Source organism: Miniopterus natalensis, chromosome 13 (genome assembly GCF_054644295.1).
Source record: "Miniopterus natalensis isolate mMinNat1 chromosome 13, mMinNat1.hap1, whole genome shotgun sequence".
In the NCBI taxonomy this organism is placed as follows: domain Eukaryota; kingdom Metazoa; phylum Chordata; class Mammalia; order Chiroptera; family Miniopteridae; genus Miniopterus; species Miniopterus natalensis.
In genome coordinates this window covers 10,744,663-10,769,522 of record NC_142093.1, presented here as the reverse complement: position 1 = coordinate 10,769,522, position 24,860 = coordinate 10,744,663, and the positions used below count along the sequence as shown (strand labels likewise).

At 37.3% G+C, this 24,860-nt stretch overlaps 1 protein-coding gene across 1 annotated transcript in view; it reads right to left on the bottom strand.

Annotated features, from left to right (window-relative positions):
* Positions 1–24,378, bottom strand: part of RAB10 (RAB10, member RAS oncogene family) — a 50,773-nt gene extending 26,395 nt beyond the window's left edge. The window contains exon 1 of the mRNA XM_016209190.2: positions 23,754–24,378. Coding sequence (XP_016064676.1) covers positions 23,754–23,880 — 127 coding nt within the window. The 5' untranslated portion in view covers positions 23,881–24,378. The remainder of the gene's footprint in view (positions 1–23,753) is intronic.
* Between the last annotated feature and the right edge of the window lie 482 nt (positions 24,379–24,860).

The window sequence follows — 24,860 nt, the reverse complement described above, 5'->3', positions numbered from 1 at the left end:
GCTCAATCCCCAGCAGGGGGCATGCAGGAGGCAGCCGATCAATGACACTCTCATCATTGATGTTTCTATCTCTCTCTCCCTCTCCCTTCCTCTCAATGAAAACAATAAAAATGCATTTAAAAAAAATTTATTTGGCACTTGCCTTTTACTACCTACCTAATTTGGTAAAAATGAAAATAATATAACCAATTTACATTTGTATCTCAAGAGATATCTGAAAAATTAAAAGCTCTAATGAAAAAGTAAAACATAATTCCACTTACTATGTCTAAATTACTTTGAATTCAAAATTCATGTAGTAGAAATCAATGAGATTTGCTTTGTTTCACAAAGTCATAAGATTTATTTCATTGGAATAATTTATTTCCACAGGTGGTTTTAAATTTGATATATGTAGTTAATTCCTTGAGTTCCTAATGAATTTCCTCCATTTCCTTTATTCCTGAGCACTCTTTGTATGGTCCTTTGACACTTTTCTCAAAAGGGAAGGAAAAACTTTTTCATGCCGAAGAACTGAGCAAGTAGATTCTGTTATAAAACACCACTCTGCAGTTTTTGCCATCATTCCACTACCCAAAACTTTGGGGGCACCTTCTAACGGTGGCGTTCTCCAGAATATTTTTATTTTCTCATTTGGTACCACAGTATCAAGAGTAACCCTGCCTTGCCAGGCCGAGAATGGCTTGGCAGTTGAGCATCAACCTAGGATCCAGGAGATTGCAGTTCAATTCCCAGTAGGGGCACATGCCCAGGTTGCAGGCTTGATCCCCAGTCAGGGGGTGCATGACTCTCTCATCATTGATGTTTCTATCTCTCTTCCCTCCTCTCTCTGAAATCAATATATATATATATATATATATATATATATATATATACACACACACACACACACACATATATATAATATATATACATATATATATTTTAAAAGTAACCGTGCCTCAAATAATAATCTTGAGCCCTACAAAGCCACTCCAATCATATTTTGATGATCTGTTAGGTTTTACACTACACATCAATAAGAAAATACAAGTCCAGTGTGAATTCACTTTAGGAATTAAGAAAGGCAGTATGGAGCACAGTAATTAAGAGGATTCAGGCAAACATGGTCTCTGGCTCTGCCACATACTAGCTGTGTTGCATTGGGTAAAACTTTAACCTCTCCAGATGTACCTTTGGTTTCCCTAACTACGATAGGAATTACAATTTTCATTTCCAATATGCTGTGAGGATTAAATGAGATAATGTGCAGAAAGCCTATGTACATAAAAAGCCCTCAATTAAGCTATTAAATTGGTTCTGAATACTACTCCAGCTACTCATTTTCAGTCTTCTTCCAGCCTAATGCTTTGCCACAAGTGAGACAAACTGCCCACCCTCCTTTTGGCCTGCCCTTATCTTCTCCCGATTACAGCTCCTTGATCCAGTCCAAACTGTATCCCAGGCAACAGTATGATTCTCAGGTCAGCAACTCTCTTGTGAATTTTCCCTGAATTTGCTCACTTATCTCCAAACCCTTGGTTTGCTGTCCTCCACCCCCTTCCCTTTTATGGTTATTACAACTTGTCACAAAACAAACGTTTTTCTAAATTTAAAAAAAATGAGTTCATATACTATCTCTAAAGGTCATCAAATCTTCAAAATCTAGGACTTTTTGATTAACTGTTTCAAATTTATTAATACATAATGTTTACTCTCCACTTTGCACATAATACCACGACAATGTATTTGGTCGTGATACTTTTACAACAGAATACTTTGCAATGACATCTGTTTATTCTGTATTAAATAAAAGCACAATTACTTTAAATTCCTGTTAATTTACTTGACTTCCACAAACCACCTTCTCCTCACCTCTAGCTTTCACCTCAGATTTTGTTTTACCAAAAATAAAAATATATAAATAAATAAACATTTCAAGCAACCTCTTCCCTAGCTTATTTATCAGACGACAAAACATCTGCTTAAGCAAGTTAAATCTGTACTGATTCATTTAGGACACCATCAGCCAAAGCACAAAACCATTGCATTCCAACAGTGTAGAGGAATTTGAACATTGTTGGTATGTCTCTTACCAAATAGTTCTAATAACACAGTGTAAACTTAACTGCAAAGAGAGGCTGCAAATCCAGTAAAAGATGCAGTGAAAAATGATAGGGGAGAACTACTAAGCCATTGACAAATGAGGAATGAATACAGAAACAGGAATAGCTAAAAATGACAGCACAAATGGACTTAAAATTATATGAGCAAAAGATTAAGAGTCCCTTAAAAAATGAATAAGACTTTTAAATGTATTTTAATGACTCCTTATGTTCACACTATAAACGTCAAAAATAAGATGAAAGGATCTTATTTATACAATTTTGTCGGGAAAAGTATGCCGATCCTCTTCCACACTAGTCTTTCAGTGCTAAATGTAACTAAGAATTAAAATTATAATCTAAATTGTCAAATACAAGATAAAACTTGCTTTCATAAGTTTTAATTTCTCTGCAAGTTCCAACATTTGTTTGTTTTCCATTGTTTGCTAGGAAAATGTTTATTGTTTTGAATGAATTTCCTTAATGTTACTTTCTCAGTACCATTATTTCATATACTATCCTATCATTTCACTCTTCATTTGTGCCAGTCTCTCCTACTAGACTATAAACTGAGTTAGCAGGAACCACAGAAAAAGGTATACCACCAATTCTCAAACTTTTTGTTCTGAGGGCCCCTTTATATTCCTAAAATTACTGATTCCAAGAAACTTTTGTTTATGTGGGTTATATCAATTTATATTTACCAAATTAGAAATTAAAACTAAAAACTTTTTAAAATATTTATAATGTATTTTAAAATAGACCCATAAATAACCCTTTCATGAAAAAATATATTTTCCCCCCAAAAAAATAAACTAGTGAGAAGAAGAGCATGATTTTATAGTTTTGTAACTTTAATGTCCAGCCTAATAGGCAATTTGGATTTTCGTATGAGCTTCTGCATTCAATCTGTCGCAATATGCTGCTTTGGTGGAAACATGAAGAATATAAGAAAATCTAGTTGCATACAGGTATGTAGTTGGAAAGGGAGGAACATTTTTAAGATAATCCTAAATACTCTTCTATTCAGATAATTCTAAATACTCTTCTTTGACACTATGAAAGTGAATAAGTGATATTTCTTAGAGATTGGTTGGAATGTGGAATCTGAAACCATATATCAATGAATTTTTCATAGTCTATTACATCGAATTCATCTGTTACTCTACACTTTGAGTGGATCTTTTTACCCATGCATGATTTTATAAGATCAAGTACTGGTCATTTGGAAAATACTGGTTCACTACACAGTTCTTCCAAATGTTGACACATCTCGTTACACAATATGAAAAAAATCATTTTCATTAATATTATCATGGACATCATCAGGGGACTCTCTTAAGTACTGGAAAGCTGTCAAGCTCACGGAAGAAGACAAAAATTTTCCAAAATTCTAATTTTCATTTAAAAGTATGAATTATTTCATTGGCAACAACTACCATCATTTCATTCATTTGAGGAAGTGTCATCTGCCAAATATTCAAGTTTAAATAACCACAATGTACTAGCTGTTCTTTCAAGAATACATGGTGTTGCCCTGGCCAGATAGCTCAGTTGGTTAGAGCATCGCCCCTATATACCAAGATTGAGGGTTCCATCCCTGGTCAGGGCACATACAAAAGTCAACCAATGAATGCATAAATAAGTGGAACAACAAATCGATGTTTCTCTCTCTAAAATCAATTTTAAAAATAAATAAATAAGTGGTGTTCCATGAAAAAGGTGGTCAACTCAGTTTCACAAGTGCTTTTCCTTGAGACAACCATCACTGTCTCATAATGAGGCAGAAATATTTTACATTTACTTCCCATTCTGTCACACAGAAAAAAAGATGTGAGCTCAAGAGTAAAGCTTTAATAAAATTTAAAACTCTTTGTTTAATTAAGGACATTCTTTTTAAAAAAATCCTCACCAGAGAATATGTTTTTGATTTTGAGAGAGAGAGAGGAAGGAGAGGAGAGAGAAACATCAATGTGAGAGAAACATCGACTGGTTGCCTCCCATACACACCCCAATCAGGGATTGAACCTGCAATCTTTTGGTGTACAGGATGAGGCTCCAACCAAGCCACCCAGCCAGGGCAGGATATTCTTAAATGAAATTAAGCTTTGTGTTTTTCCCTTGAGTTCATGGATGTAAAGAATACAGTAACTTTTTCATAATTTATATGCCATACAATGTGTCCAAGGAGTCTGATCCCTAAAACCAAGAAACTCCAGGAGAAAACTTATAGCTATACATCCATTATAACTTAAGGTAACAGACAACACAGAGTAAAGATAAATCTAAAACTGACAACATAGAAGTACAGTGCTCTAAAACCAAAACTTCTATCATCAAAACTACCTTAACAGTTAAAAGTTTTTAAATGCCTTACTATATAAGGCATTAGTATTTTCGAGATATGCCTCAAAAAAGTTTAAGTTATAGAAAAACATAAATCTGTAAGTTCCAAGGAACATTGCAATCCAGCATTATTCCTGGGATAGTTAGGCTTGTCTTTTTTAACTTCAGAGAAAAGATCCAGTTTTACTGATCAACTAGGTAGGGGCCTTCTACTGGTGGCAGGCCCACTAGCTTCAACTATGGTTCTGCTGCAGAAATTAAGACCACCTCTATTAAAACCAACTTTTTGGGCGTAAAAATTCCAAAGAATCTACATCAATGCTGTTTAGAATGAAAAGAGGCTATATTCAGCTAATAAGAATATATTGTCAGGTGAAAAATGTTTTTAAATATGAGATCATAGAGAGACAAAGGCAAGTCAGAAATTCTTAATTCCAAACTGCCACTAAAATGCAAGGTGCATCAGTGGTCCTAACTATAGTGTACAGTATTCTCTCTCAAGGAATATGCATGAATTGATACACTAACTGCTCTGCAAAAAACTTTATTAAATACAAGATATAAAACATACATAAAACAACTCCTTCTTTCCTTTGACTTCTACAGAAGAGGTATGAGCTGTCATTAAGTTTGCTTAGCTGGCTTTAATTAAACCTTGCCCACAGTCTCAGAAAAATGACTCAGCAAGACTCAGCCCATATGTTAACTAGAGTTAAGAGATTAACACTATTAAGTTAAACATGTATTTCTCTAACATGCCCAATTTATAAATACAGAAAGAGGCTCAGAGGTTAAATGACTTGCTCAAGCTCACCCAGCAAATTAACTCTGATTAGAACCCTGTCTCTTGGCTCAATATTCTATTTAATATATTTGGCACTAAAAGATTATTTCCAGGAGAACTTAAAAGGCTTATGGTCACTGACAGGTCCATTTACACAACCTCTCATGCTCCTTAAAAATTAAATCACTCGCCCAGCTGGCATGGCTTAGTGGCTGAGCACCAACCTATGATCCAGGAGATCCGGGTTTGATCCCCAGTAAGTCAGGGTACATGCCCAGGTTGCAGGCTCGATCCCCAGCAGGGGGCATGCAGGAGGCAGCTGATCAATGACTCTCACCATTGATGTTTCTCTCTCTCCCTCCTCTCCCTTCCTCTCCCTGAAATCAGTAAAAATATATTTTTTAAAAAGATTAAAGCACTCAATGTACATATAAGAGTTTAAATACATCTTTGATAGGCCTTTAACTAGAAAATTCCAACTGCATTCCATTCTGCACATTATCTGGGCCAGTCATCTTTTCAAAATTTAAATGTCACATTCCTGCTCAAACCTTCAAAGGAATTCAAATCATTAGCAAGGACTACTAGGCTCTGCATGATCTGGCGAACAACTGCTCTTCAACATCGACTGCTTCTGCTCTCCCTACCTGACTCACACCAGCAACAGACCTTTCAGTTCTTTGAACTCCATAACCTTCTTTACTCACCAAGGACCTTTTCTTGACTATTTCCTTTGTCTGGAATGTTCTTCATTTCCTCACTCTTTTCTCCTACCTTACTTCTAACATCTCAGATATCAACATAAATGTCAGTTTCTTAGGAGAGCATTTCCTGATCCACCTCCCCATGACCTGAAATAGATTAAGAACCTCTGTTTAGTCTGATTTTACAATGTATTTTCTATTCATAGCAATTATCTAACTACAGAATTATTCTGGTTTGGTGTTTTTATTAGATGAATATTTATCACCCTATCAAACTGCTGCAAGTATGGTGATCACTAAATCCACTTGAGCAGAACAGTCTTCATTTATCATGTTTTCCAACATCCTGTCCACATTTACTGTCTCAGATTTTACACTTTTAACACAGTTGCTTTAAAGTTAGTGGAGAGGGTTTGGTAAACCTTCAATTGGTGCTACAAACTTCTGTCAAGGTCTTACACTGTTACGTGAGACAAATGAAAAAATGTAAACAGTTAACACATGGTTAAATCTAAAAGGATGACCAGTGATAACCTGTCCCTATTTCAAATGCAAAATAATTGACATTTCCTCCAGCGCAACAAGCTGATATCAAGTGTAATAAAAGGCAGCCAACTCCTGGTCTTAAGGAGGAGAATGTTTAAAGCTGTTGCCTCAACAAGATGTAAGAAGTCATCAGGTTACCAGTCAGTGGAATAAATAGGAAACATGGAAAATTATATGTATACATGAAATGTGCAGGAGTAGTCCTTTCAGGATATATATAGAGAGTATAAATGCTTTTGCTACAATGACTTTATCATTTATGTTATAGTGTGTATCCATAACTAATCTATATATTTTAAAATAAACCTTTTAGACACTCAGAGAAAGTTTATGTTTAAAGTGACAACACTGACAAATCTCAAGAAACATGTTAATAGTTTGGTATATCATCTCTTTGTATTCTTTTTACACAAATCAAAGTATATATAGTACACTTTTTAAACAGGAAAAAGTCACACCTTATATCTGAAATCACTGTTCCTCGATTTCGAACTTTTGATATCTTAGAAAATGCAAATTCCTTAACAAGACTTTCAAGGCCTTCTACTAACTAGGCACAATTTATAAACTGCACGCCTCCTACTCTAGTCTCTTTATACTACCTGCAGTCTCCAAACACACCATGTACAACTACATTCCTATGCTGTTCCCTCTACCTGAAAATGTCCCCCAAACCCCCACACCTTATTAATCAAGCTTTAAGGTTCAGCTTAAATGATCTCCTTGAGGCCTATACTCCCAATCAGAGCTTTCCAGGCCCTCCTGTTTCACACATAACATCTTTACATAGCGTTATTATCATTCACACATTTTATTGAACAGTTATGTGAGCAACAGGATCACTAAATTGTGAGCTCTTTCAAAGAGGAACTTTCATATTTTTCTTTTCATCTCTATATAACCACCATGGCCCTTATACACATTATATTCCCAGTAAGTGATTACTGAAATAACCAAAATCCCTTAGCATGACACTGGTTGAAAAAGCTTTTCACCATAACCTGGATTTCAACCACTAACTCCAAAAAATTTTTAATTACAAGGAAAGATGTATCTCAACTATTTTTATTTCTGTTGTCAACAATTTTCCTCTGTAATACTCTATCAAAAGAAGTAGAATAAGCCACTGAAAGTGTTTTCCAAATCACCACTTTCTAAAGTAGTATTTTTAACTTAAAGGTCCGCTGTATTTTCATTTTTTTTAACTCTGGAAATTGACACATTTTGTGAATAAAATTTAGCCCTGTTCTAATATATTTTAAGTAAATACAATTAATTTGAGATAAAATTTAAAGCTTTTCCTCAGTTTGTTTGCCAACGGCAAAACTATCACATGCCCAGCAAGAGTCATATTCTCCGAATTTAAGTATTATAGTACCTAGATCAATGTCCTTGGAACTTTACAAGCTAATTCCTTCTTTCTAGAGAAACAGAACCAGTCTTTCTGAGGTATGAAAATGAACTAATTTACTTCAGATTGTTAGTACTCACTCAAAAACTGAAATACCAACAAATGCTCCAAATGGAAAATAACAGGTAATAAGCAGTAGGTAATAAATAGGTAATAAGTATTATGCTCATAATAGGTACATAAAAAACATTATTTCTGCCAAAAAATTTAACATGCATACCATACAGATATAGAAAGGTGTAGATTTCAAAATCTACAAAACAACATATGATTACACAATACCAAGCAGGCACAGGACAGACACCAATGTTTTCAGGAAGATGAGTTTTAAACAGTCAAAAACAAATTAACTAAAATCCTACATGATTTACTCTTGAACTTAAGTTAGCTATAATGCTTTCCTTAAAATTAATACTTAAAGCCCTGGCAGGTATCGTCCCATATACCAAAAGGTCACCAGTTCGACTCTCAGTCAGGGCACATGCCCAGGTTGCAGGCTCGATTCCAGTGGTGGGTATATAGGAAGCAGCTGATTGATGTTTCTCTCACATGGATGTTTCTCTCTCTCCCTGATCCCCCTTCCTCTCTCTCTAAAAATCAATAAAAACATTTTTTAAAATTAATATTTAACACTTCCAATTCTTTCTTTCCAGTTACTCCCATCAATCAACAAATAACTTCATCTAAGAGCATATGATATAAAACAAACTGTATTTGAGAATACAGTTCCCTAAAAATTTCTAATTCAACTGAGCAATTTTAAACTCAGTAAATTTATTTACAAAAATCCAATAGGATATCAGGGAAAAGGCAAAATGTTTAAAGAAATAATCCATTTGGCAGTAACATTTTTATGGGGCTAAAGTGAAGTATCCCAAGGGTAGACAGAACATCAAGCATGGAGATGTTACCCAAATCACTGCGGAGTTGGAAATCAGCATTAAGTAGGATCACTGTAACCTAGGGCAAAGAGTAAGAGTATTGATACACACACACACACACACACACACACACACACACACATTATATATATAGCCTCATCACCAATGTCCTAAACAGTACCTCCTAAAAATGCCTAGGAAAAAGTCAAAATCAGCTCAGGAAAATGTGCTGGGAGCTAAAGAAGGAACTTTGAAATAAAATGCCTTGTGTTAAAAGAAGTCCTGCAATTCGTGGGGCCTACACATAAAAACATCTTAATAAGGAAAATTTTTCAGAATAGAAATTGAAGAAAAATTAAAGAGATACAGTCATATTACGTATAGTATAAAAATCAGTTACACTGGAGTTAATCAGGTTAACACTGAAATTATTTTTATTCCCTAAGTACAGAGTAAACCATGAGTCACAATAGCCCCACAAAGTAAACAGTCCACATGTCGCTTAATTTATAATTACCAATGCTATATAAGATACTACTATTGAATATTTTTATTAGAATATTTTGTTGTAGAGAGAAATGCAAACTGCCACACCTAGTCTGACTTATGGTCTAAAAAGCCGACTCTTCTGCCCCACTGGAATGGCTCAGTTGGTTAAGTGTCATCCTGTGCACCAAAAGATCACCAGTTCAATTCCTGGTCAGGGCACATAAGGGAGTTTCTCTCTCACATCTCACACCGATGTCTCTGTCTGTCTCTCATTCTCTCCCTTCCTTTCTAAGCATGTCCTCGGGTGAGGATTAAAAAAAATAAAAATTAGCCCGGCTGGGAGAGGCTCAGAGGTTGAGCATGGACCTAGGATCCAGGCGATTGGGGTTCAATTCCCGGTCAGGGCACATGCCCGGGTTATGGGCTCAATCAATGACTCTCTCATCATTGATGTTTCTATCTCTCTCTCTCCCCCTCTCCCTTCCTCTCTCTGAAATCAATAAAGATATATTTAAAAAAAACTTTTTAATTAAAATTAAAAATAAATAAATAAAAGCCCACTATTATCAAGGGAGGCATATTAAGTTAAGAGCACAGCTGACCTTCTAGAAGTCCATCTTAAAGGTTAGGCATAAGCCAGTTTCACTAAGGTGCTATTTATGGCTCTGACGTATCCACATCTGTACAAACCCTTTTGAATCCATTTAAAATAAAGAGGTTATTTCTTTAATGATATTGTTCAATATGGAAAAATCCTTATGTTTATCCTCAAAACTGGCCAACTCACATTTCTTTTTTTCTTTTTTTAAATATATCTTTACTGATTTCAGAGAGAGGAAGGGAGAGGAAGAGAGAGAGAGATAGAAACATCAATGATGAGAGTCATTGATCGGCTGCCTCCTGCACGCCCCCGACTGGGGACCGAGCCTGCAACCCAGGAATGCGCCCCGACCCAGAATCAAACCCCAATCGCCTCGATCCTAGGTTGATGCTCAACCGCTGAGCCATGCCCAGCTGGGCGGCCCACTCACATTTCAAAGGAATCCTCTGACAATCTTAGTCCTTGAGAACTGTGATGAGCCTTAAGTTTACCTTATCCAGGCTTATATTTGTTCGTATAGTCACCCTCCAGCTTCGCTTTTCCATCAATGCATCCAATTTTTAAAATATTTTTGAATATAAAAAGTAATTTTTGTTATTTTAAAATAAATCACTTATCCAGCATCTTGTAGAAAAACTATTCCACTAAAGTTAAAGTCTGATTATATGTATGGCACTAAAACTTAGTCTTTTTAAATTATGTCTTCAAAATATATCACACTTTTTACCTTCACAGAGGCTACTGAAGATAAAAGAATTTCTTCTCAAATGATCATATAACTATCAATTCACAAATTTGTAACTATACGGAATAGTAATACAATCTTTAATCTTCATTTTAGTTCTTAGGTCTCCTCCCTAAATGTCTATCTGGTCTCATATCCACTGGCTGGACACATTACCTGCATAACAGCAAAAGTCTGCGGCTTCTCAGTTCCTTTGGACTTAATAAAATGGAGTTAAAAATCAAAGTCAGTTAGGCACTAAGAAAACACCAAGCACTGTAAGTGGTTTACTTTAGGGGGTTTGTGAATATATGATTTGTTTGGGTCTGAATTATATTTAGAGATTGATAGAAGACTACTCTCTAGATAAATGTAGTGTTACTAGCTGGTTGTTTAAAATTTGACATTTCTTGAAATATAGCAATCATAGCTATGTAAGATAAAACAAAACAGAAAAATAAGATGTCCTAAAGGGAATAACAAAGTCTGTACTACTCACCACTGTATCCCAGGTACTCAGTGCCTGACACATTGTAAAACCTTAATTTTTTTTAATGAACAGCAATGCAAAGGTTTATAGCTTAATTTTCTAGTTTATTTTTAGTAACTATGTTCCCCTTGAAATACAGCTCTAATTTATTTTGAATTAGATACTACATGAAATACAAAATAAACTTTCTTAAGAGACATAAAAGCAAATAGGGCAACATAATGACAACTGGTGAATCTAGGGGAAGGCTATAGGGGATTCACTGTTGTAAATACCTTGACTTTTCTGTAGATCTGAAGCTTTTTCAGAGAAAGTTTTTAGAACTATTACTCACTTAGGCAAAGAGCTTACATTTGAATAATTATTTTGATATTATATTTACCTTCCGTCTTCCATAGCATTCTTGCCAGTTTATTATGCTCAGTAAATATCCCCCACACAAAAATATGCAAATAGACACTACTGAATTTTTTAAATTCACACTGATCCGTTAACATCTAATTTTAAGGAAGGCAAAGACATTTTCTGTAAGACTAAGAATACATAAAAAGGTAAAAACACAATACTCACTTTGTAAGTATAAATGCTTACTAGGTTTCAAAACAGTAAAAAAGTCAAGTCGTGAGATACCTTATCATTCAATGCCAAGTGCTATAATATATTGAACCCACTGCAATTCTCTGACAGATTAAGAATTTGCTGAATCATCTGTTGTTCAGTATCCCATAAAACAGTATACATCAAGAGCACAGAACTGAAACTTAAGGCTAAAGTTACACTTTGTTCAAAAAGTGAAAATACTTGCCCAGTTGGGTAGCTCAGTTAGTTAGAGCATCGTCCTGATAAGCCAAGGTTGGGACTTCGAACCCCAGTCAGGGCACATAACAAGAATCAACCAATCAATGCATAACTAAGTGGAACAACAAATCCGTGTTTTTCTTTCTACCTATCTGTCGTCTATCTACTATTACCCTTCCTCTCTTTCTCTAAAAATGAAAATAGCAAAAATACTCCTTTTTCCCCAAGTAAATTAACCAAGGATTACACATCCAAATTAAAGCTGTTCTGAACAGTGGAATTACTCCAATTCCTTACCACATTCACTTGACTAGTTCTAAATAACAAAAATATCAATATTTTTAGGATGGACTGGGTAAGTGCAAAAACAGTTGCAAAATATCACTCATCCATAACTACTGGAAGTTACAAGTTAAAAAGTGGAGTCAAAAATCATTTGGGGTCAAAAATTACTTCGAATTCTAGTTAAGATAATGGAGAAAGACTTCCGTGAAACCTTCTCTTCAAAGTCACATACACAAAGAAATACAAGAAATATAAATAAATTCTACCTTCATTTCAACAAATAGATATTGTAATTCTAACAACAGATGAAGACAAAAGAAGCTCAGGGCCCCATGAAGATACCAACAAGGAGCAAGTCAATTCATGTCTGAGTCCTAGAAACGTTTAACAAGAGGAGGTATCAGGTACCAGGCAGAAGTGAGAGCCTGACTAAAGGTTTATATAACAACACCCGAAGACCTAGCAGGAGTCTAAAGGTTTATTCTCTGGAAAATCTGGAATAGACACACTTTGAATTCAAGAACAAGAGACTCAATGGAGTTTGGTGATGAGACTAAAAATAGGGAGGTTTAAAAAGCCCTGTCCATACTCACAGAGCTTGCAAATATCTTTTTAATGACCCATTCTTAATTATGAATGCACACCCCGAAATCACCAATTATTTGAGGAAGGCCTCTAAAATAAAATATAGAATAAAAACAAAAGGGGGTGGAGGGGGCACCACTGAAAACTTGAAGGAAAAAGTCAGAAATACAAGAAAATGTCAAGCTATCCTCTAAGAAAAGATACTGTATTCATGAAACAAAAACAGGATGCTTTAAAACAAATTTTAAATAATAAACAAAAAAACTACTAGAAATTTTAAAATATGACAGCCGAAATAAAACCTTCAATAGAAAATATAAAGTCAAAGAAATTTCCCAGAAAGTAGAAGGAATTTCTATAAGCTGAAAAATAGGAAATTATACAAACAATCCAGAAGTCCAACACCCAATTAAAAACAGAAAATAAAGAGAAGAAAATTATATGGGGGGGGGGGTGTTGGGAATGCAAGTAAACCTCAAAAAGTAAAGGACCTGAAAAAGCCCACCAAGTACCCAGAACAATGGATTTATAATAAAAAAGATCCACCCACTTAAAGCACACCATTGTGAAATCTATTACTAGGAATTCAAAAAATTTAAAAAGCTAAAAACTTCCAGTTCTGGCCCGGTGTGGCTCAGTTGGTTAAGTGTGGTCGCAGGTTCGTTTCCTGGTCAGGGCACATGACCAGGTTTCGGACTTGATTTCCCAGTAGGGGGAGTGCAGGAGGCAGCTGACCAATGTTTCTCTCTCTCTCCTCCCTTCCTCTCTCTTTAAAATCAATAAAAACATATTTTTTAAAAACACTTCCAGAAACAAACGAGGCCACAAATGGAGAGAATGAGAATGGTATTAAACTTGCCAGCAACATCAGGAGCTTAAAGACAATAAAGTAATGCTTTCAAAATCTAAAGGAAAATTGTTTCATCCTAGAATCCTATGCCCTGTCAAACTCCAATTGTGTGAAAGGGAAGAATTAAGGCATTATCAAATATGGGACGTCTCAAAAATTTCCCTCTGCCAAGCACCCCTCTTGTAAGAAGCTACTAGAGGATGATATACTCCAAGGCAGTGAACCAAAAACAGTCACACACAAGAGAGAGAGGCTAAGGGAATTCCCAAGGCAATAGCTGTGTGATAGGCCTAGTTAATAACCAATCCATTATTGAAGCTGGAAGGAGAAAATATCTAGGAGAGGTGTCCAGGTTGGGGGCAGGGGGGAGATGCCTCTGATAACTTGACTGTGTAGAAAATCATTTTGAGGGGTTGTTGGAGGATGTAGGAAGATCTGACAAAAGGTAAGAGAAAATTAATCAAATAAAAGAAAATTTTAACTTCAGAGAAAAGGAAATAGTTATACTAGACTATTTGGGTAGACAGGGAATATTTACATGGGCATATTAAAGTAACCACTGGATATCAATTTAACAAAAAACTGGGATTAAGAGTAGAATGAGAGTATACAAGGTTAAAATTCTCATCTAATATTAAATTAATGACTCAAGCGCCCTGGCAGGTGTGGCTAAGTTGGTTGAGCATAATCCCATGCACCAAAAGGTCACTGCGTTCAATACCCAGTCGGGGCACATGCACAGGTTGCAGGCTCGATCCCCAGAAAAGGGCATGCTGGAGAGAGCCATTCAATGTTTGTTTCTTTCTCTCTGTCTGTCCCCCACTCCCTTCTCCTCTCTAAAATAAAATTTTTTTTAATGGCGCTTTTTTTTTTAAAAAATTTAATGACTCCAGAAATGGCAGTACAAGTATATCATTTGAAAATACAGAGTTATCTAACAGAACAAAGAGCTAGAGGATGCCTCTAAAGAACATGACAGGGGACAGAATAGGGATAGGATGAGAGACTGCTTTTTTGGTTACCATAAATCTTTTAGCAATATTTTATTTCAAATGTGTACATATCACTAATAAAAATGAATTTTTAAAACCTTTCAGAAAGCACAGTATAAATTATTATAAAACAGTCAATTGCTAAAGTCAACTTTCACTCCTGCAGGGTTATACAGAATCTCTGAAGCCTTCACAACATCTGCATCATCTGATCAAGTGTATAAGATTAAAAAAAAAAAGCCTGCCATATGCAAAAGACCATAGGTTCTCATGTAAAACTATAAAACTCTTAGAAAAAGTATAGAAAAATATCTTCAGGATCTAGGACCAGAGAGAGTTCCTAGACAACAAAAGCATGATCCATAAAAAGAAAAATAAATTAGACTTCATCAAAATTTAAAAATTTTGCTCTATGAAAGCCCATGTGAAGACGACAAGATATAGACTCGGAGGAAATATGTGCAAACCACATATCCAACAATGGATTAGTATGTAAAATGTATAAAGAACTCTCAAGCCCTGGCTGGTCTTGCTCAGTGGTTAGAGCACCAGCAGGAGGACTCACGGGTCCCTGCTCGATTGAAGCCAAGGGCACACACCTGGCTGCAGGCTCGATTGGGGGAGGCAACCAATCATTGTGTTTCACATCGATGTTTCCCTTTCTCTTTCTCTCTCCCTTCTACTCTCTCTGAAAAGCAATGGAAAAATATCCCTGGGTGAGGATTGAAAAAAAACAAAAAACTCTCAAAACTCAACAGTAAAAAAAATCCAATTAGAAAATGGGCAACTGACTCAAACAGACATTTCATCAGAATGTATACAGAGAGCAAATAAAGACATGAGAAGATTTCTCAACGCCTCTGGTCATCAGGGAAATGTAAATTTAAACCACAATGAGATTATCACTACACACTTACCAGAATAGCTAAAACATAAAATAGTAACACCATCAAATGTTGGTGAGGATACAGAGAAATTATATCACACACACTGCTGGCGAGAATGTAAAACAGTACAGCTACTCTGGAACAGTCTGGTAGTTTCCTATAGAACTAAACATGCAATTATTGCATGACCCAGTAATTGCAGTACTGGGCATTTATCCCAGAAAAATGAAAACTTCTGATCACAGAAAAAACTATACAAAATATTCACAGCAACTTTATTTATAAAAATAGCAATCAGCCCAGGTGTTCCTCAATGGGTGAATGGTTAAACTGTGTTGAATGCACACCATGAAATACTATTCAACAATAAAAAAGAACTACTTATGCACAAAACTTGGACGAATCTCCAGCTAATTATTCTAGGTGAGTAAAAGCTAATTTCAAAAGGTTACATCCTGTATGATTCCATTTACATTACATTTGTGAAATGACGAAATTTTATAAATAGAGGACAGATTTTTGGAGGGGAGAAAGGATATAGTTATAAAAGAATACCCAGGATCCTCGTCCTTGGAACTGTTCAGTATCTTGACTGTGGTGGTAACTATATGAACGTGCACAAGCAATAAAACTGTAGAGAATTTAACACAGACGTACAAGTAAACTGGAGAAATCTGAATGAAAATAGTGTACTGCCACAAATGTCAATATCCTGGTTGTGATTATATTAGTTTCACAAAATGTTACCCTTGGGAGAAACTAGGCAAAGTGTATAAGGGATCCCTCTGTATTATTTTTTTACAACTGCATGTGAATCTACAATTGCCTTAATAAAAATTTGAATTAAAAAAAGTCTGCATAAGCATTGCTATTGATATAAAAGAAACAAATCAACAGTGTTCTCTGTTCTGATTTTGATACGTTGTATTTTTTGCCTCCCCAGAATAATGTTTTTTCCATTTTCTAATGTTTTACAACCTTGGATGCTCTGTTTCTGGGTCATACTGGAAACTTAATGTTCCATCACCAGTTGCTGTTTTCCTCAAAAACATATTATTTTTCACCTCTGGAAAAAGGGATAAATATCAAGCAATCACTTTTGTTTGTAACCCTATAAGGCACTGTCATCAAAGAAAATTTCTCATGTCAGATTTCCCTTCAGATGAGTTTTCTTCACCACGATTTTATTCTAATAACCTTTCAAATTCCTTTTCTTATAATCCAAATTACTTATTCCATTAACTCCCAAATCCATGACCTTTACAAGACTTATTATCAGTTTAATGGCTTCAGACTATGTTCTATTAACTTTAACACCCTCTGTTGCTCCTTTAAACTCTTCCTTTATGACCAATCTCCATAAGCAGTTTTCCCATGCAGATCTCCCTAGCTAATCACACAATTTATATTTTGTGCTTGTTGTAAATTAACACTCAACAAGCCCCCACTTCTCTATTCACCAGAGATGCTACCACAGCACAAACTGGATGGCCTTGTACTTTTAAAAGTTAAAACAGAATGCCATTATTTCTCCTATCATTCTTTCCATTTTACAAACCAAACAGAAATATCAGTATTTCCTTTGCCACATCTTATACACCATTATACACTATAATTCTTGAAAAGAAAATAATTATCCCTAACATTATCAGCTCAGCTCTATGTTATGCTCTAAATTTGCAAAGAACAAGTAACCTGAACAAATCCCTTAATATTTGGTGCTGACTTGTTACTTACTCACTCCTGTCAAAACAAAAACAAAAATACTGCAACTCTACTTTTCAAATTGAAGATGATGAGTAAAAGAATCATCCTAGCAATTTTTTTCAAATACATAAAATGATGAAATTCTTAGAATAAGAAACAGGGGTGGATATGGATTCTAGAGAAATTTTCACTAATTAGCCATATAATCTTTTAGAAATTATTTCACCTGCCTGTTTCCTGATACTTAAATTTCATTGTAGGGAGCTTTCCTGCATTAATATTCCATGATTCTATACAAATACATATAACAAAAAGACAAACCTCCCTTCAATATCTAAAGGTGCAGACCAGTGATACTAAAGCATGGAAGTACTAACGGATCCTCTTTACTCAATGACCACTGGTTAACCCTACCTATCACATGGAATAGTGAGGGGCTAGCTGTGATCAGATGCTCTTTCAGAAAGCTGGAGTAAGTGTTAGTTTTTGTTTGGGGGTTTTTTGGTAGTAAAATATACATAACAAAATTTACCGTTTAAACCATTTTTTCAACTGTAGTAAAAAAAAAAAACACCACACATAACATTAAATTTACCATCTTAAACCATTTTAAGTGTAGAGTGCAGTGGTGTTAAGTATATTCACATTGTTGTGCGATAGATCTTCAGAACTTTTTCTCTCTCAAAACTGAAACTCTAGCCCGGCCGGGCGTGGCTCAACGGTTGAGTGTTGACCTAGGATCCAGGTGATCGGGGTTCGATTCCCAGTCAGGGCACATGCCCGGGTTGCGGGCTCGAACAATGACTCTGTCATCATTGATGTTTCTATCTCTCTCTCTCCCTCTCCTTTCCTCTGTCTGAAATCAATAAAGATATATTTTTAAAAAAACACACAAAACCCCTGAAACTCTATACCCATTAACTAATTCCGTATTTCCCCCTTCCCTGTTCTCAGGGACTATCATTTTACCTTCCACCAGTCTACTTTCTGTTTCTATGAATTTGACTTTAGTTATCTCATAAGTGGCATTTGTCTTTTTTTGCATTTTAACAACTTTTAAGTGTATAATTCAATGGCATTAAATATATTCATATTGTTATGCAACCATCACCACTATCCATCTCCACAATCTTTTCATCTTCCCAAACTGAAATCTGTACCCGATAAGCAGTAATTCTCCATTAACTGAAACTCTGTACCCATTAAGCAATAACTCCTCAAGATCCAGTCCCCAGGCCCTGGTAACCACTATTCTACGTTATAAATTTGTCTATTTTATGTACCTCATATAAGCGATTTAACACAATATTTGTCCTTTTGTGTCTGGCCTGTTTCACTTAGCACAGTGTTTTCAAACACTGTCGTAGCATATATGAGATTTTTTTTTAAGGCTGAATACTATTCCACTGCATGTACATGCTATGTTTTGTGTATCCATTAATCCCTTGGACATCTGAGTAGTTTCTACATTTTGGCTACTGTGAATAATGCTACTCAACAGACAACAAATGTTGGCGATGACATGGAGATACTGAAACCCGGGTGCAGGACTAATGGGAATGTACAACAGTGCAGCCACTATGGAAAACAATACAGTGGATTCTCAAAAAATCAAAAAGAGAATTACCATATGATCCAGCAATTCTACTTCTAGGTATATATCCTGAAAGAACTGAAAGCAGGGATTTGAACAGGTAATTGTATGAGAAAATTCATTTTTTATAAGTCAGTCGTCCTAATTGGTATGAAGTAACATCTCATAGTGATACTGACTTACATTTCTCTAATGATTAGTGATGTTGAACATCTTTTCATGTGCTTATTGGTCATCTGTATATCTTCTTTGGGAAAATGTCTGAATAGTTTTAATCAATCCTAAAAATATGTGTTTGAATGGAAGAAATTCCTTAGGCACTCTGGCATTCCTGCAGCATGAGCCACTTGTCGCCTGAGTATCACAACAAAGCAGACACATTTAATATGGCAAAGGTTTTACTCATTTCTCTAAAAGGCAGCCTCTCCATATAAAATGGGCTCAGTTCAATTAAATCTATCAGTTGTGTGTTTTTTAAAAATATATCTTTATTGATTTCAGAGAGAGGAAACGAGAGGGAGATAGAAACATCAACGACGAGAGAGTCATTGATAGAGCCCGCAACCCGGGCATGTGCCCTGACCGGGAATCGAACCCTGATCGCCTGGATCCTAGGTCAACACTCAACCACTGAGCCATGCCTGGCCGGGCTAAATCTATCAGTTCTTAAATGCAGGTAAGTGGAACCATCCTACTCTTCCAAAGCTTAATAAAAACACTCAGAAAGACAACAAAAAGGATGCATTCATTATACTTTTCCTAGAGGCAAGAGGCTTTACCAATTGAATTTCTTACACAGAGCCCAGAGACTCCATTTCCCAATGAAAGATATTCCCTATGGAAAAAGTAATAAATCTAGGGGTGGAAGGAGGATTAACAATACCAAAAGGTAGTACAATCAGTAAAAAAGCCCACTAAAAATTTCTCCTTTGGGACAAGTCCATGTAATTATCATTATTACTAAAGGGTAATGCCTTCCTGAGCTTTACTGCCAAAAGGGTCATGGCCAAATCTGCTCATCCAAAACCAGTAACTCTCTTTAGCAAATACTTCTCAATCTTTGAATTTCCAAGACCGGTTTTACCCTAAAATTACCCTATTAGCCAAACAGCTGATATTCTTAAGTAAAATCTGATCCCAATCTACATCACATATATAATGCTCGGAAAGTAGGTAGACAAGAAAATATGAAAATAAAACCAGCCACAATTCTGTATTAGAGAATTATGATTGTACTACCTGTCTGCAGCAGCTGCTTTCAATCATTATTTATCATGCATCCATGAAATGCAAGAACTCTTCTAGGTGCTTAGCATCTATCAGCAAATAAAACAAAAAAAAGACAAAGATCTCTGCCCTTGTGTAACTTATATTCTACTGCCCTTCCATTCACTTTGAGATTGGTGAGTGTGGAACATACATGTAATTTGTTTTTGCAACTATCTGCAATGAATCTGACCATAAATATCACACATAATGTCTAATATAAATGTGTAGAAATTGAAAGTATACAGAAAAATTTAAATACAGTAGTCATTCTGAGCACTGTAAGTAAGCACTATAAGCCTATAAAAATTATTTATTCCAAGAATCAATAACCAATAAGTAACTAAAATTACTGTGCCTGAAATAATGATGGCTTTCCTTAAATAGACAGTTTGGCCTCTCTGAACACCTGCAAGATAGCAACTTCTACTAAGACCTAAGGAGGTTTTAACAATCAGGTGATAATTCAAATTTCATTATCATTTATAATTAGATAATGCTTTAGATTTTTTTAAAAAAAGTAAAATAAAACAAAAAAACCCCTAGTCAACCGATAAAATTTTAAATGTCCTAAAAGTAGTGTACATTCAAAGTACTTCTAGTCATCTGCACATTAGACAATTGGCTAGTTTAGACTATCTAGACATGCACTGTCCAATATGGCAGCCAACAGCTACATGTGATTACTGAGCACTTAAAATGAGGTTAAATTGAAATGCACTATAACACACACACTGGAGAAAAAGAATGTAAAACATCTCAACAATTTTTACTCTTGATTACATAAAAAAATTTTGAATAAAGTGAGCAAAAATATATTATTAAATTTTTACTTTTTTTGGTTAATCCTCACCCAAGGATATTTTTTCCATTGATTTTTTAGAAAGAGTGGAGGAGGGTGGGGAGAGAAACAGCGGTGTGAGAGAGACACAATGATTGATTGATTGCCTCTGCACAAACCCAAGTGACCACTAAGCCATACCAGTCAGGGCATCTTCTTTTACTTTTTTAATGTGGCTACTAAAAATATTATCTTTGTAGTTCACATTATATTTCTTTTGGACAGCACTAATTTAAGACAACAGTAGACTTCTAAACCTGCACACAGAACTAATACGTTGTTGGAACTGTACTCAGGATTTTATACTTCTGTATTTATTCATTTCTCAGCTTACACTGTTCAACATACCATGTAACAAAAAATCAAACATATCAAACATTTTTACATCAAAATATGAAAGTCTCAGAATCTAAAGTGAAACTGTTTAGCAGAGCACTTTCAAATATTTGGGTGTCCACTGTGTGCAGGACATTCATTCCATAAAGTAATTTGTTCTGCCACCCTTGAGCAACAGAAGGGTCACATATTCTATATATAGCTAATATATACTGTGTGTTTACAGTGAGTGTGCCTGGGACCATGCTAGGCGCTTTACTCTCATTGACCCATAGAATCCTCACAACTACCCTATGTGGTACTATCATTAACACTAAAGAAACTGAAGCAGACAGAGGTTAAGTAACTTGCCGGAGTCCTACAACTACTAACCTGTGGAACCAGGATTCCAACCCAGAAGGCTTTATCCAAAACCACCACACATTTTCCCAAGTAAAAGGACAACACAAAAACAGTATGTCATTATCTTACCAGATTATGTTTCAGTGGAGTGTATACCCATTACAAAAAGAGTGGAGTAGATGGAGTTAATGCTTTGCTTCCTGCTCTCCATTCCACCCTTCTCAGTGGCAGGTTAAAGCTGACCACCTGAATTAAATTCTTGATCTTAAGTTTATTCTATGATCCCTTTCCCAGAAAGGCTCTATCCCATTCCTCTGGTCCAATTCCTATCTGTTCTTCAGGCTTCATTTTATTTTATCATGGAGAGAGGAATGGAGGTAGGGAGGGAGAGAGGAAGAGGGAGACAGAGGGAGAGAAAGAGAGAGACAGAGACATGGATTTTGTTGTTCCACCCATTTATGCATTCACTGTCTCTTCTAGGTGCCCCGACCGGGATTGAACCCGCAACCATGGCATATTGGGACAACGCTCTAACCAACTGAGCAAACCCAGCCAAGAGGCTTCATTCTAGACATCATCTCCATGCAAGCCGACAAAGACTTCCCACGATTGAGAATAGTCAGTCACCCCTCCTTCCTATGCTTACCTCTCTTGTAGCTCTTTCCACACTCCATTGCGATTGTCCTCACTAGATTGCTTCTAAAGGGGTCTATTATCACTACTTATCACCAGTGCCTAGCATTAGGTGCTCAATAAATATTTGCTGAACTATCTATCTAACCACCTAACCCACCCAGCTATAGCTAAAGTGGAATATTAAAAGTAAACTTAGATATCTTTATGCCAACAACAACAACAACAACAAAGTAAACTTAGAGGTAGGAAATGCTAACCCACAGGCAGAGACAAGTTCTAACTTTCACGAAATTTATGACAGGTCAAGTATAATACTTAGGAAACAATGATTAGGATATGACTCCCCCCTCCAAAAAGAAAGGAGTAAAATAAAAATCTATTTTAAATGATCACTTGCCCAATTCAATGTCAGTACAATTTGTTTTATGAGAATGGATTAAGTAGTTGATATATATTTGTCATAAGAAATCCAAATCAATGATTTCAGTAACGCTACAAACTGAAATCAGCTTAATTTTGACAACTTCCAGAGTTCAAAGAAGACTGCAGTTACTTTTAAAAATCATCTAAATATAAAACTAGTTACATTTAAACAAATGAGTTTCATTGCACTGTCCCAAAACTGAGTGCTGGCCTTCAAGTGACAGAGGCAACCATGTGTCCTTTAAGGTAAGTATTATTGGGAGCGGGTTTCACATACAATTCATTTAACACAATCTGTGTTAATGCCACTCACTTTTCCAACCAGAGTCAAAAGGGACTTTCCTAGAGCCTTCCCTTTTCTTTTCCTAAACGAGAAACTGATTAAAAAGGTCAATCTTCACAATTACACTAAGTAATTCTGAAACACGAGGTGAAAGTACATTAGATGTCCTAGGGCTATGACTGGCAAAATACTTTACTGTAAATTCTGGCGTAAAGTAAAACAGGTTTTGAGGTGAAGAAGAAAAAAGCTGATCATCTCCCTTTAGACTGCTGCTTCTGTTGTCTCAGAAAGCACTGTCGAGGCAAACATGCCACAGAGTCCCACCCCAAGCACGAAGAGCCTCCGAATGTTTGACACATCAATGAATTAGTCAACGAGGCCCAACTCACTTTTCCCCTCTAATTTGCTTTAATTATTCCTCACACAAATCTTCAACTTTAAGTTATGACCATATGGAATCTTCTATTTACCCTGAAGTATAAACCAGGCCTTTACCAAATGACTACTACTGCTTCAATTCCCACCACTAAAACTGAAATCCTTTACAAGTACTGACATCTAGTAAAGACACACAAATACGGAAAAAGCCAGTCTAGTCGCTTAAAGAGATAGTATTGTAATGCTGCTTATTTATTGTAACAACAGGCACTGAGCAGAGTGGGAGACTCGAAAGCAAAAGACAGGATAGAAAGCAAGGGAAGATCCCGCCCCAGTAAGCTCGAAGCCGATTCAAACAGTAACTTGGGATTGTCGCCTAGAATCGGAATCACTGAAACAAAGGCGTATATTACGGGAAGCAAGATGTCTGGAGTAAAAGAAACGGTTTGCAGCTACAGAGCCTATAACAACATCCTTCCACAGGTCTTACCTATGGTGGAAATAAAGGTGGTATTGAAGGCATCATCCGAAAAACGAAAAAGGACGCAGGTCTTCCCCACTCCCGAGTCCCCGATCAGGAGCAGCTTGAAAAGCAGGTCGTACGTCTTCTTCGCCATTGGGAGGAGCGGCTCAGGCGCTCGCCGCTGGCGGCCCCAAGGGATCGGTCCCTCTCACTATGGCCAACTCCTGACTCGGGCGTTCTCAGGCCGGAGGACCGGGGAAGCGTGGGAAAAAGGAGGGCTCGAGAGGGCGCGGGCGACCTACGAACGGCCTCGTCGAGGAAAGCACTGACGGTGGCAGCGTTCGGTGCCTCCGAGGGCGGCGACCGCGGCTCCGCAGCCTCTCCCAGCTGCTCCGCCCGGTTCCGGGGAGTCGGTCGGGACAAAATGGCCTCCCCTCCCCCCTCAGGGCTGCTCGGCCGGGACGCTCCCACGGGCGAGCCAGCAAGATCTGCTGTCGAGAGTGCTCGGCGGGCGTGAGGACAGTCTCTGTCCCGTGCAGAAACTCCGTGCTGGGACGCGGCGACTGCAGCGAAGGAGGACCCAGAGCCGACCAGCTTCAGCTACATAGCCACAGGAAGCCGAGCCGCCCGGGCCAGAGCCACCTTTTCCCCGTGCCCTCTCACGCCGGCGTGCGCGCTGCCTGAGGCTCACGCAAGGACGTACGCCCGCCCTTCCCTCGCGCCCACGCCCTGCGGTCCGCCTCTGCGCACGCGCGCCAGAGGGTGTGGGGAGGGCAGGCGAGGGCGGGGGAGGAGCGCTGGGTCTCCCAGCCTCAGTCTGAGGCCTGCGGGAGACCGCAGAGGGGTGGGGCGAGAGGGGGCGAGAGGGGGCGACAGAGGGGGAGAGAGGGCGAGGCCGCGGGCGCGCTCCCTGTGGCCGCCTGATAGGGTGCGCGGGCTTAGGGTCACGCCCCGCGGGGGTGGCGCTGGCTACTGACTGCGCAGGCGCGGCAGGCCGGAGTAGCCCTTTAACCCCCACTTTTCCCTCCGGGGGTCGCCCTCCCCGCTGAGCTGAGGAGACTCCGGCCTGTGAGCGACCCGGTGTCGAGCTGGTCTTGACGAAGCGACCGGCTCGGTGGCTCCCTGTAAACACAA